The 11,388-nt window shown below is 40.3% G+C and overlaps 3 protein-coding genes across 3 annotated transcripts; 2 read left to right on the forward strand and 1 right to left on the reverse strand.

Annotated features, from left to right (window-relative positions):
• The first annotated feature begins 1,053 nt into the window (after positions 1-1,053).
• Positions 1,054-3,881, forward strand: LOC148343695 (uncharacterized). Its single transcript, XM_088288836.1, has 2 exons — positions 1,054-1,349; positions 2,380-3,881. Exons 1-2 carry the CDS (start codon positions 1,172-1,174, stop codon positions 3,489-3,491), a joined length of 1,290 nt encoding a protein of 429 aa, XP_088144962.1. The 5' UTR covers positions 1,054-1,171; the 3' UTR covers positions 3,492-3,881.
• A 424-nt stretch (positions 3,882-4,305) lies between these two features.
• On the forward strand, positions 4,306-9,099 carry LOC148343696 (uncharacterized). Its single transcript, XM_088289111.1, has 2 exons — positions 4,306-4,633; positions 5,703-9,099. Exons 1-2 carry the CDS (start codon positions 4,456-4,458, stop codon positions 6,626-6,628), a joined length of 1,104 nt encoding a protein of 367 aa, XP_088145237.1. The 5' UTR covers positions 4,306-4,455; the 3' UTR covers positions 6,629-9,099.
• Positions 8,436-11,384, reverse strand: LOC148343697 (uncharacterized). Its single transcript, XM_088289267.1, has 2 exons — positions 10,160-11,384; positions 8,436-9,913 (listed from the first exon to the last, which is right to left on the reverse strand). The coding sequence occupies exons 1-2, from the start codon at positions 10,194-10,196 to the stop codon at positions 9,009-9,011; spliced, it is 942 nt and encodes a 313-aa protein (XP_088145393.1). The 5' UTR covers positions 10,197-11,384; the 3' UTR covers positions 8,436-9,008.
• Between the last annotated feature and the right edge of the window lie 4 nt (positions 11,385-11,388).

The following is an 11,388-nucleotide window of genomic DNA, read 5'->3' on the forward strand; positions in this document are numbered from 1 at the left end:
TCCAGTTGGTGCAAAATGCTGCTGGTCGCCTTCTTACTGGAGCTTGGACGAGGGAAAACATAACCCCAATCCTGTCTTCTCTTCACTGGCTCCCAGTTCACTTTAGAGTTCATTTTAAGATTCTTCTGTTTGTCTTCAAATCTTTATCTCTGAGCTGCTCCACCCTACGCACTCGGGTCCAAAGACCAAATGCTCCTGGAGATGCCGAGAACCATGCACAGCCTCAGAGCGGATTGAGTCCTTCTCTCTGGAATGACTCTCCATGAAATGTTCGACAAACCCCTTCTCTGTCCACTTTTAAATCTCATTTGAGGAAGCATTCCTATTTGGCTTTCGACCCAACATGAATGCAACTGCTCTGCTGTTTTCTGGTGTCTACTGTATATGCGCTAGGATAGTTCATTTGTGTTTTCATTCAGTCTTTGTTTTTGAATTATTGTTATTTTATGTTATACTCTATGTACAGCGCTTTGTCACAGCTTCGCCTGTTGTGAAATGTGCGATACAAATAAAAATGTATATGATGTAAAGTTGTATGCTGTGTGTCTTATCAATAAATGGGTTCTGTATTTTTTTCCCCTACGTACACATGAGGGAAAGAACACAGACTGAAAAATGTGATTTCTGTCAAGGTCTTGGACTTTATCATAAAAAAAATTGATTGATGATTTTTTTTCCAGCTCTACTAAGAGAAGTTTTGTTTAAGTAAAATGACACAAAATTCAAAACACGCTTTGTTTATATTTCATCAAACAGTAAGCATAAGGAACCCTGTTTGCCTCATGGAATCAAAGTGCAAAACGTCTGCCCTACTCCAACATTTCGGTTGAGTTGCCGGGCCTGCCTGAGGTCTTTGCTTGTCATCCCCTTGTAACTTTCTGCTGCTTTTCTCGCGAGTACTGCGTTGCACATCTGGGGTTTTCCGTTTTTTAGGAAGTGGAGAAACCAACTGTCCCCCCCATCGTATATACATATGGGTTCAAATGCATATTCCAGTCCAATAGGAGGCGGTACTGCGCCTTTAAGCTGGTTTGCCAGCCGTCAGCATAGACGAAGAAAAAGGCTGAAGAAGAAAAAGACGGAAGTTGCCATCGCAGCCTGAAGCTGCAACGGCCAAAGCGAGGTGCGAATCTATTTCTCTTCTGTTTTGGACTTCTTACAGCAAAAGAAAATGTTGAGAGAGTTGGTAATGAAGCGACTCATTGCGGCCGCGGACGAAATCTTCGGACTGTTTGAAAGCACGATAGCGTCCTATGAGGAGCAACTTTGTCGAGCGAAAGAGGAAAGCGAGCGACACCGGCGCCAACTGGAAGCTGTTTGCAAGGCTCAAATCGGGAAACGCGTTGAAGGTCTGGCCACTAAATATGTCATCTATATTTACGACGTGTTATTTATCTATTGAGCGTGTTAATGTAATTGGTGTCCGTTTAACATGAACAATTAGGGGCGGGGTCAGAATCGTCATACGCTTCTGGAGAGCTTGCTAATCATTTGAATCAGGTGTGTTGGAGGAGGGAAACTTTTTAAAGCACGCAACAGCTAAATGTAGCCATAAAACGGATTTGTACTTAAATTAGCCGCTTCGGACAAATGACCGTGGGTCTCCATGTTATGAAATGAAATGTGTATTATAAACACCTGTAGATTCTCTCTCGAACTCTCACTTGAAGGGCCAGTACATGCAACAGTATTACAAGATTTCATTCTGCTCCAAGTGCAAATATTTGAAGTCTATACAGGCGGTACTTGACCCAGTTAGGGTTAAGTCAAGGGACGGACAAAAACCCACTTCCGGGTTTGCTTAATCCGTCCTTTAAAAAAAAAGAAGAAATAAATTATCGTCCTCCGCCCTCCATCCCTAAAATGGGTGTCTGTCCCGGACGGACAAACGGATTGTTCCGTCCCTGGATCAAAATGTCTGGTTAGTTGTGTTTGGTTGAATGTACAACAAGGATCAACAACGCAGTCGCGAATAGCCTCCAGGATTGTTCTAAAAAATAGCTCACCAGTGATGGGATGTTATGATTTTTATAGGAATGCTACAGAAGTGCTCTTTTGCAAATGTGAACACCAGCATTGAACGGCTGCGAAAGGGGGACAACTCTGTTTTTGGTCAAAACAACTTCCTGAACTGAATCTTAAGCGGTCACGTGGTCAGTGAGGCTTTTACATGTCTTTATTACCGGGTCAAGAAGTAGCTGTCGGTTTCAAAAGGTTTGGTGCTCCCCTGGTTTACATGATAGGTGCAATCCGTTTAGGTCTCCATCAAACGATGACAATGTGTGTGTGTGTGTGTTTTTTTTTTTTTTTTTTAAATAGGAAAATATTTTTGACCTTAAGGCAGTTGTTGTAGGAACAACATCTACTTGTTTCCTGTAGATGTTGAGCAGCTGATCCGTCCTCAGGAAGAATGTGACCCTCAGCCGCAGGGGCGGAGCTACAGTTTGGAGCATGCAGTTCCAAAAAAGCAAGTGGAGGATCAACAGCCCACCCACATAAAAGATGAAGATGAAGATGCAGATGCAAAGTGCCCTCACGTTAAGGAGGAAGAACAGGAGACGGACGTCAGCAAGTTTGCGCAGACTGACGTTTCGGTGGAGAGGGAAGCGTACAAAGACCAACTGCCCGAGTGCTCACTGCTTGGAGACCACCTTGGAGGACCCCTGCCAGAAGACCTTTTAGCGCCATTGTCAGACAGTCTCAACACGGAACGTTTGAGAAGTGACGCAGATTATGACAACGATCATGATGAACGGTCAAAATGCTCCGAGGAGGAGACGACGTTTAAGAAAAAACATACGACATGTCAAACTCGTGAAAATTGTTTCCGCTGTTCAATTTGTGGTGAAACATTTTCTCAAAACAAACTTCTGATAGACCACAAGAGTACACATAAGGAAGAAAAGGCTTTTCATTGCTCACTGTGTGATGACAGGTTCTCTTTTAAGTCACATTTGGTAATACACATGAGGAAGCACTCAGGAGAAAAACCCTTTAGTTGCTCATTGTGTGACAAAACATTCTCTCATAAGGCAAATTTGGTAACGCACATGAGAATACACACCGGAGAAAAACCCTATAGTTGCACAGTTTGCAGTGAAAGATTCAATCAAAGGTCACACATGGTCGTACACATGAGAAAACACACAGGAGAAAAATCCTTTAGCTGCTCATTTTGTGCTAAAGCGTTCTCTCGTAAGTCGCAAATGGTCATCCACATGAGAATACACACAGGAGAAAAACCCTTTGCTTGTTCATTTTGCGGTAAAGCATTCTCTCGTAAGTCACATCTGGTTAGACACACGAGAACACACACAGGGGAAAAGCCCTTCACTTGCTCATTTTGTGGTAAAGCATTCAAACAAAATGCTCATCTGGCCGCACACGAGCACACACACATGAGACCGTTCACTTGTACTGCAGTTGCATGTGGTAAAAGGTTTGCGTTAGAAAGCGCTTTGGTGCAACATTTGTTAACACACAAGTATTGAAAGATTTCTGGCAACTAAGTCTCAGGCGGTGTAGCATTGTGAACTCGTACAAGGGGGGAAAAAAAACTCTTTAGTTGTTGCGTTAGTGGCGAAACCTTGACTCAGAGGCTCACTCTGGATAAACGTGGTTATGTGCAAAACCAGTGGGGGAGAAAGGCAACTAAGAAATAAGCCTTTTCATGTCCATTTTTTTTCTTTCTTGGAAAGATGTTTTGTTTTGTAAATTGGAAATAATTACTCTCTGTTGTTCATTACTTTGCTGTTTTTCTCACACTAAGCTAGCTGTCCTGATGACTTTTTATTTTGTCATAGAGCTTCGTAAAAAATTCCACTGTTTGATTGTATGTTCCCCTGCTGTCCCTAATAAAAGGACCACCTCAGTTCACCTTCGATTGCTGTCATTTTCCTCCTTTGCAAAAAAACAAACAAAAAAACAAAACAAAAGTAACATAAGAAGGGCACACGCTTGGGCCAATTAAATAGGACCTTGTCGGACATATGAGATATCACTGCATGCTGCAACATTTATAGCTAGCAAGCAATGCTTGATAAAATAAATTCATGAAACAAGCAGGATAATGAAATGAAGAAATTTTATATTCATTTATATTTATATATATATATATTTATATATATATATATATTTATATATATATATATATATATATATATATTTATATATATATATATATATATATATAAAGTATATGTGCGAGGTGGCAATCTTTCTTCCATTGTGTTTGGAGCATGAAACAAACGCATGCCGGAAATTGGTACGTCGCCTAATCCTTCCCCCGGAAATACTCAATGTTTCCTAGCATCCAGTTTACATGTGGTCCATAACAAACTAAAATCCTTCCGGAGGATGACCAAGGTGCGAGTTAGCAAAGCTATCAAAGCTGCGACTCCAACGAGGGACGAAGTGCGAGGTGCTTAAACTGTTTCAACTGCCCACAACATCAAAATGTTGAGAGAGTTGGTAAGGGAGCGACTCATTGCGGCCGCCGACGAAATCTTCGGAATGTTCGAAAAAACGATCGCGTCGTACGAGGAGCAACTTTGTCGAGCCAGAGAAGAGTCGGAACGACAACGACGACAACTTGAAGATGTTTACAGCTCTCAATTTGTGATACGCCTCCAAGGTCAGTTGGTGAACATTTACAACGTTTTATTTGTTAAAATAGGTACCCGAAAATTAAAAAAATAAATTGGTTTGCACGAAATCAACAATTCCGGCCAAGTCCTAAGTTAGGTGATTCCTGTGAGAAATATTAAGAAAGTTACGATTGTTCAGAAGCAATCAAAATGCATAATTTTCACCATTTTAATACAAAGACACTGGGTGGTCGTTTGTGATCTAATTTGATGAATCAGAGATTCAAACTTCCATAACTTTCTTAGTCTTCATCCGTTTTTCAAAAGGCTGATATCAATGGGAAGCTTTTTAAACGCAGACATATGCCCAATGTCAATATTTTCTTATATATATTTTTCAATTAAGAAAATATTGAATTCCAGTCACCACGCGAAATCTCATCTCAGCATTACAAAACTCATATTTTGAATAGTACAATGAGCATTAAATTGAGATTTTCTACAAAAACTAATCTCAAGATCCCCTTTTAGTAAAGGAATATCATGTGCAATCCTAAAGTGATTTGTAGTTGAAATACTGGAAAGAAGGCAAAAATAATGACTATTATTGCTGTGCATTAATTTTATAATCCATGTCATGCATGTTAATTATTTTTTGTAATTAAGAGTTAAGTAATAATAATAATATTCCCTTTATTAGTCCCACAATGGGGAAATTCGAGTTTCGAACCCAGGCCTCCTGGGGAGACTGGGTCCTGAACGCGGCGCCTTAGACCACTCGGCCATCCTGGCAGCCATGCCAAGTATGAACAAACACATTGTAAGGAACAGATAATATCACAGCTAGGAGGCATTTGTAGTTGATTAAATAAGAATAGGCAATAGAAATAGGAAAATACATACACAACATTATATGGATTTGGTAAAATGGTTTCTATCCTCTAAATTTGAATTTGCTTATAATTGCCCATTTGAGATTTCAGATTTGTTATTGAAACATGAACACCTGTTTGAGGTGACAAGTAGAAGGTGGAACACAGCACACGCAATTTTGTGTGTTTTTGGAAAATATTTTTGACTATACGGCAGCACATCCAATGGACTTGTATTCCACAGACGTCGAGCAGCTGATCGGTGGTCAGGATGAACCTCCAACTCAGTCGCAAGGGGGGAGCTTGAATTCTGAACAAGCAATTCCACAGCTTCTCCACGTTAAGGAGGAAGAGGAGGAGGTGGATGTCAGCAAGTTGTCCCTGAATGGCATCTCTGTAAAAAGCGAAGATGACAAAGACAAAGCACCTGAGTGTCCGCAGTCTCGTCATCACAGTCCAAGTGGAGACCACTGTGAGAGAGCTGCATTAGATAACCCCTTAGCTCCGCTGTCAGACACTGATGACGGCGAAAAACATCTGCCGGTGGATGCTGACTGCAGAGGTGACGGCAAATACTCTGAAAAGGAAACGACTCTTCACAAGACGCTTTCTCAAACACACGTGAAAACGAGCATCCGAAAAAACACTTTTGTTTGCTCACTATGTGACAAACTGTTCGTTCTAGAAGAAGCTTTGTCGAGACACATGAAAACACACATGGTAGTAAAACCCTTTAGTTGCTCAATGTGTTGTAAAAAATTTACTTCAAAAGGAGGCCTGGTAAAACACACAAGAACACACACGGGAGAAAAACCCTTTAGCTGCTCAACATGTGGTAAAAGATTTAATGTGAGGGATACTCTGGTACAACACATGAGAACGCACACAGGAGAAACACCCTATAGTTGCTCAACTTGCGGAAAACCATTCTCTCAAAAGCATAGTCAGGTGTCACACATGAGAAGGCATAGAGGAGAAAGACCCTTTGGTTGCTTGTTTTGCGAGAAAAAGTACACTTCGAACTATGAGGCGGTCGCGCACATGAGAACACACACAGGAGAAAAAACATATAGCTGCTCAGTTTGTGGTGCGGGCTTTACTCAGAAGGCCGCTTTGACTGCACACATGCAGGTGCACAATCAGGAGACTCTACCCCCGGGGATGTCTTGAATATTTGTCAACTGTGAGCATGTGAAGCACTTTGAGACTTTTCTGTGATTAATAACGATACAAATAAATTTGACTTGACTTGACTTCGCAAGGGTGGCACGGTGCATGACTGGTTAGCACATCCACCTCACATCTCAGAGGTGCTCCGGCCTTCCTGTGTGGCGTTTGCATGTTCTCCCCGTGCCTGCGTGGGTTTTATCGGGGCACTCTGGTTAACCCCCACATTCCAAAAAAATGCATGGCAGGTTGATTGGACACTGTAAATTGGCCCTAGGTATTAGTGTGAGCGCGACTGGTTGTTCGTCTATGTGTGCTCTGCAATTGACTGGCAACCAGTTCAGGGTGTCCCCCGCCTACTACCCGAAAATAGCTGGGATAGGCTCCAGCATTGCAGCACGATGTCAACTATTGTTCTCATCTTCATGCTACTGTAGAGCTGATTCATTATTTTAGTTTACAGTGTACTGTGTCATTACTGGTCCGCTTGCGTTGCACTTTGGGCAAGGGTATTCTCATGGAAAAAAAATATATTTTTTATGTTAACTAAACACAAGCAATTCTACAATGTTTAAGTAATGGAGGCTTTCCCTTAAAGCCAATCAGGCAAATGTCAACCTTCAGAACCAAAACGAGCAATTTGTCGTAAGCTGACCATACTTGAAGACGTTCATATGATATGTTCACAAATTGGACCTTGTCACAAGATTTTGGTAGCACTTTAGTTGTGAATGTCTTTGCATTTCTACAATGCTTTAGTAGTTGTAATAGTGGTCGTCCCCATTACGCATGTCACCTGACTTGTAACAGCTACACTTCTAATGCTGTCGATTTTGGTGACCCCTGTCTGCAGGTTTTATTAATTTTAATATTTTTTAAAAATATGCAGCATTTGTCAAGTAGAGAAAAAAAAGTTATTACTGTTGGTGTTGTGTAATAAAGTGAACTACAATTTTCCAACAACTGTTTGTACGTACATACAGCAATACGAAAATCGATGCATTTAAAATGAACCCCAAAAGCAACAAACATAGTAAATAACTTGGGCCAACAAAACGCTCTGATATGATTTTCACACAACTCACTTAATGTAACTCTCACATTCCTGCATCCATGCAGAACTTCAAGCTAGTGAAAATGGATAAATATTTAATTAAATGTAATTGAGTTGAGTTATTTTATTTTCAACTGGTCCTGAGGATAAAAAAAATAAATCCCGGGGCATTTAGGGCGTTGTAAAAAAATAAAAATATTCTGTATATATTGAATATTTGTCCTATACTGTTTTTTTTATAAAAAAAAATCCTTAACTACCCTTTATGGAAAAAAAATAGATGACCCATGATACAGCAGGAGAGATTTAGACTGATGAAAATTTTCAGACGATGCGGAATCTTCAGTTTATTGTTAAAAAAAAAACCTGAATATTTCAAATTTTAGAACAGGTGAAAAAAAATATTGGTGATGTGAGTCAATTAAAAAGTAATAGTTGGTGAATACACAGTACAAGCGGTGTTGGATGTGAAGACTGGTTGGCGTGTTTCCTCAAGTGAAGTGAAATTCAAAACATTGTCGGGTACCAAAATGACGTACAAATAGTAATGCTGCAAATCATTCTTTCTGTCTGTGAATTGACCAGGTTTGCAAAGAGTGAAGGCTTCCTTCCAAATCACGTTTTTAACAGTGACAAAATTGGGTTGTTTTGGGGAAAAAATATCAAGAAGAGCCTCCATCAGCAAAGAGGAGATGTTATGACCTGAATAAGAGTACCACATCCACAACACAGCAGCCCCCACGCTGGGCTCGCATATCATCCCAAAAATATTTTATTAGAACGTAAAAACACAGCCAGGGCGTGACAAACATTGAGACAAAGAAATATAATATATTAAAACACATTATTAAAAAGCTTGGTGTAATTTCGAATCACTCTATTGCTGGGCGTCATTTTGTCACCTAAAAATTTGATTTCTGATGAATGCGTCGACATTTAAGAATGCGATATTTTGCCGACAGTATAAGAATAATAATAAATGTATTTTTGGTTCAAAAATGAAGTTGCTGAAACCAAACATTTTTTTCAAAACAAAGCCAATTGGTTCCATTATAAATAAATAAATAAATTCACAGCAATCCTTTCAAAGATCCTGACATGGACGGTGAAGTGCCACCAAGACATGCAGGGATAGTGGTGACGTATCCATATTCGTCCAAAATTGAATTATTATATCCTGTAACATGAACACGGACGGGGAGAACAAAGTGAACACATTCATATTCAATTCTTTCACCTTCAGTCTTGAATCACATGGATTAAAGATTGTCCACTCATAATTTTATCTTTATCAGTCCAAGCCCTGAGAACAACTGGGCAAGAAAACATTTATTCGCTTTCTGTGTTATGTTTCCGCATGTGTTCAGTTAAACTGGCCCGATGACCATAACTTTCTCCACATACCGAGCAAGTAAAAGGTATTCCTCCCGTGTGTGTTCTCATGTGTGTTAGCACATGTTCCTTCCGAGAGAACGTTTTTCCACAATCTGAGCAGCGGAAGGGTTTTTCTCCTGTGTGTTTTCTCATATGCGTAACCATATTCTCTTTCTGAGAGAATGCTTTGCCACAAGTTGAGCACCGGAAGGGTTTCTCTCCCGTGTGTGTTCTCATGTGTAATTCTATACTTCCCTTTTGTGAGAATGTTTTACCGCAAACCGAGCAACTAAAAGGTTTTTCGCCTGTGTGTACTCTTAAGTGTCTTAGCATTGGTCCTTTTTGAGAAAATTCCTTGCTACAAAATGAGCAACTAAAGGGTTTTTCTCCTGTGTGTGTTCTCGTGTGTGTTATTAAAGTTTGTTTTGTAGCAAAACTTTTTCCACAAACAGAGCAGGTAACACGTTTTTTACACCTTTGTGAAGTTTCCTTGTTTCCATGAGTTGTCTCCTTTTTAGAGCTTTTCGACTGTTTGCCGTCACCTTCACAGTCTGCGTCCCTTCCCAAAGGGTCTTCTGTCTCGTCAATGTCGGAGATGTTGTCTGGTGGCGGAGCTCCACTTGGGCTGTGAGGATGAAGCTGAGACCCCTCGAGCGGTTTGCCTTCATCATCTTCTTTTTTCACAGAAACAACAATCAGTGGCAAGTTGCTGACGTCAGATTCCTGCTCTTCCTCCTTAATGTTGGATCTTAATTCATCCTCTTCTTTAACGTTGGGGGGCAGTGGCTCCTTCTCTTCCTCTTTAATAAGTGGTGGATGAGGGGGAAGTTCATCCTGACAACCAATCAGATGCTGGATGTCTACAGGACACAAGCAACACCATCACGGTTTAGATCACCGTCCCAACCTTCATTGAGGCAAAGCATGAGATGTGGAATGATGTGGTTTGAAAACCAGCTGATCAAAGTGACATTTTGCAAACCAAAATAACTTTCAGACATAATGGTTGCCAGCATAAGCGCAGTTTGTTAGCCACTAGCCTCCTTTGCTATAATAAACATAAAATCAAGAATGACAATGAAGTAAATAAAGGCAACATTTATTACCATCACAATTTGCATCACTCCTCAGAGGTTTTTCCATGTCGTCACCGACGGCAATAAAGAAGCTGTGACCAATTGGCTGCTTTGTCTTTGTTGCTCTCCACAGAGACACCAGTCAGTGGCAACTTGCTGGCATCAACCTCATCCCGTTCCTCTTTGATGTGATGGCTTAGGAGCCTCCTGATTGAGGGATATGTTCTTCCTCGCAACAAAGAAATGTCTGCAAGTCAATTTTCTTTCTGTAACTGCTATACAATCAGTATTTTCCCATAGCTACAAGGTAATGGAAAGTAAAGACAAGATTATTATTTGCAATGAATAATATCATCACTAAAATTCCCAAAATGAATTTATTCATTTCTAACAAAACTGAACTCGCTGGACTGCTCTGTTATTGGTTAAATACACGTCGTTCATGGTCACCACATTGTCAACCAGGGTTGCATTGGAATCGGTCAGTATTTGGCATTTTTCAAAGTGGATTTTGAGTGACTTTTGTCAAAATGGTACGCAGCTGTCGGTGGTTACACTCAATCCCAGATGAGGCGTGTGAATACATTCTTTCCTTAAAAAAAAACACTAAAAAAGACGTCTGTGGGAGTTAATATTGATTAAACAAACTATAAAACCATTACCTAAAACAGATAAATAAATTACTTCGTGTGAAACATAACACCCCATTCTGACGTCCCTGGTTTTAAAAAAAAGTTTGTCGTTTTAATAACAGTGGCCTATTCTTTTGTGAAAACAATCTCAGATAAACAAACTATATTCACTGTGAGGTTTCTGTTTACATATGGAAAGGTTGTCAAACTGGGTGACAATATGGCGCCCTCTCCTGTCACCATTCAGTTTCCCCACTTTGTGGAGGCTCCTCGCATACGCACACACGTTCTCCTCCTCAAGTCAGAACTTCATACGGGTACGATGAAGCAGGTCAAAAGAGCAATAAATCAACTTGTCAATATAAATAAAATCTGTAACGTTTTTTGTACTTATTCTTTGTCGTCTCCACACAGATACAACATTAGCATTTAGCTACCACACGCGTAAACCATTACGAATTCAGAATAGGGAAGGTGTACGCACCAAAGCTGTCGTTGTTTGATTAGATACGGATGCTGTTATTAACAAATTACCAAGTCATTACTTTGAGGTGTCGATTCACGCTCGAGTAAATAAATTCGTTCCATTTTCATGCACATATTTTTTTTGCATGCACTTTATTGTGC

Source organism: Idiotropiscis lumnitzeri, chromosome 1 (assembly GCF_059441095.1).
Source record: "Idiotropiscis lumnitzeri isolate Australia: NSW breed Sydney's pygmy pipehorse chromosome 1, RoL_Ilum_1.0, whole genome shotgun sequence".
Classification (NCBI taxonomy): Eukaryota; Metazoa; Chordata; class Actinopteri; order Syngnathiformes; family Syngnathidae; genus Idiotropiscis; species Idiotropiscis lumnitzeri.

Bases quoted from the DNA above. Each gene is read 5' to 3' on its own strand.
- LOC148343696 (XM_088289111.1), top strand. From the start codon at position 4,456: ATGTTGAGAGAGTTGGTAAGGGAGCGACTCATTGCGGCCGCCGACGAA. The intron at 4,634-5,702 runs GTCAGTTGGTGA...TGTATTCCACAG, and splicing joins ATTTGTGATACGCCTCCAAG to ACGTCGAGCAGCTGATCGGT.
- LOC148343695 (XM_088288836.1), top strand. From the start codon at position 1,172: ATGTTGAGAGAGTTGGTAATGAAGCGACTCATTGCGGCCGCGGACGAA. The intron at 1,350-2,379 runs GTCTGGCCACTA...TGTTTCCTGTAG, and splicing joins AATCGGGAAACGCGTTGAAG to ATGTTGAGCAGCTGATCCGT.
- LOC148343697 (XM_088289267.1), bottom strand. From the start codon at position 10,196: ATGGAAAAACCTCTGAGGAGTGATGCAAATTGTGATG. The intron at 9,914-10,159 runs GTAATAAATGTT...TGTGTCCTGTAG, and splicing joins GAGTGATGCAAATTGTGATG to ACATCCAGCATCTGATTGGT.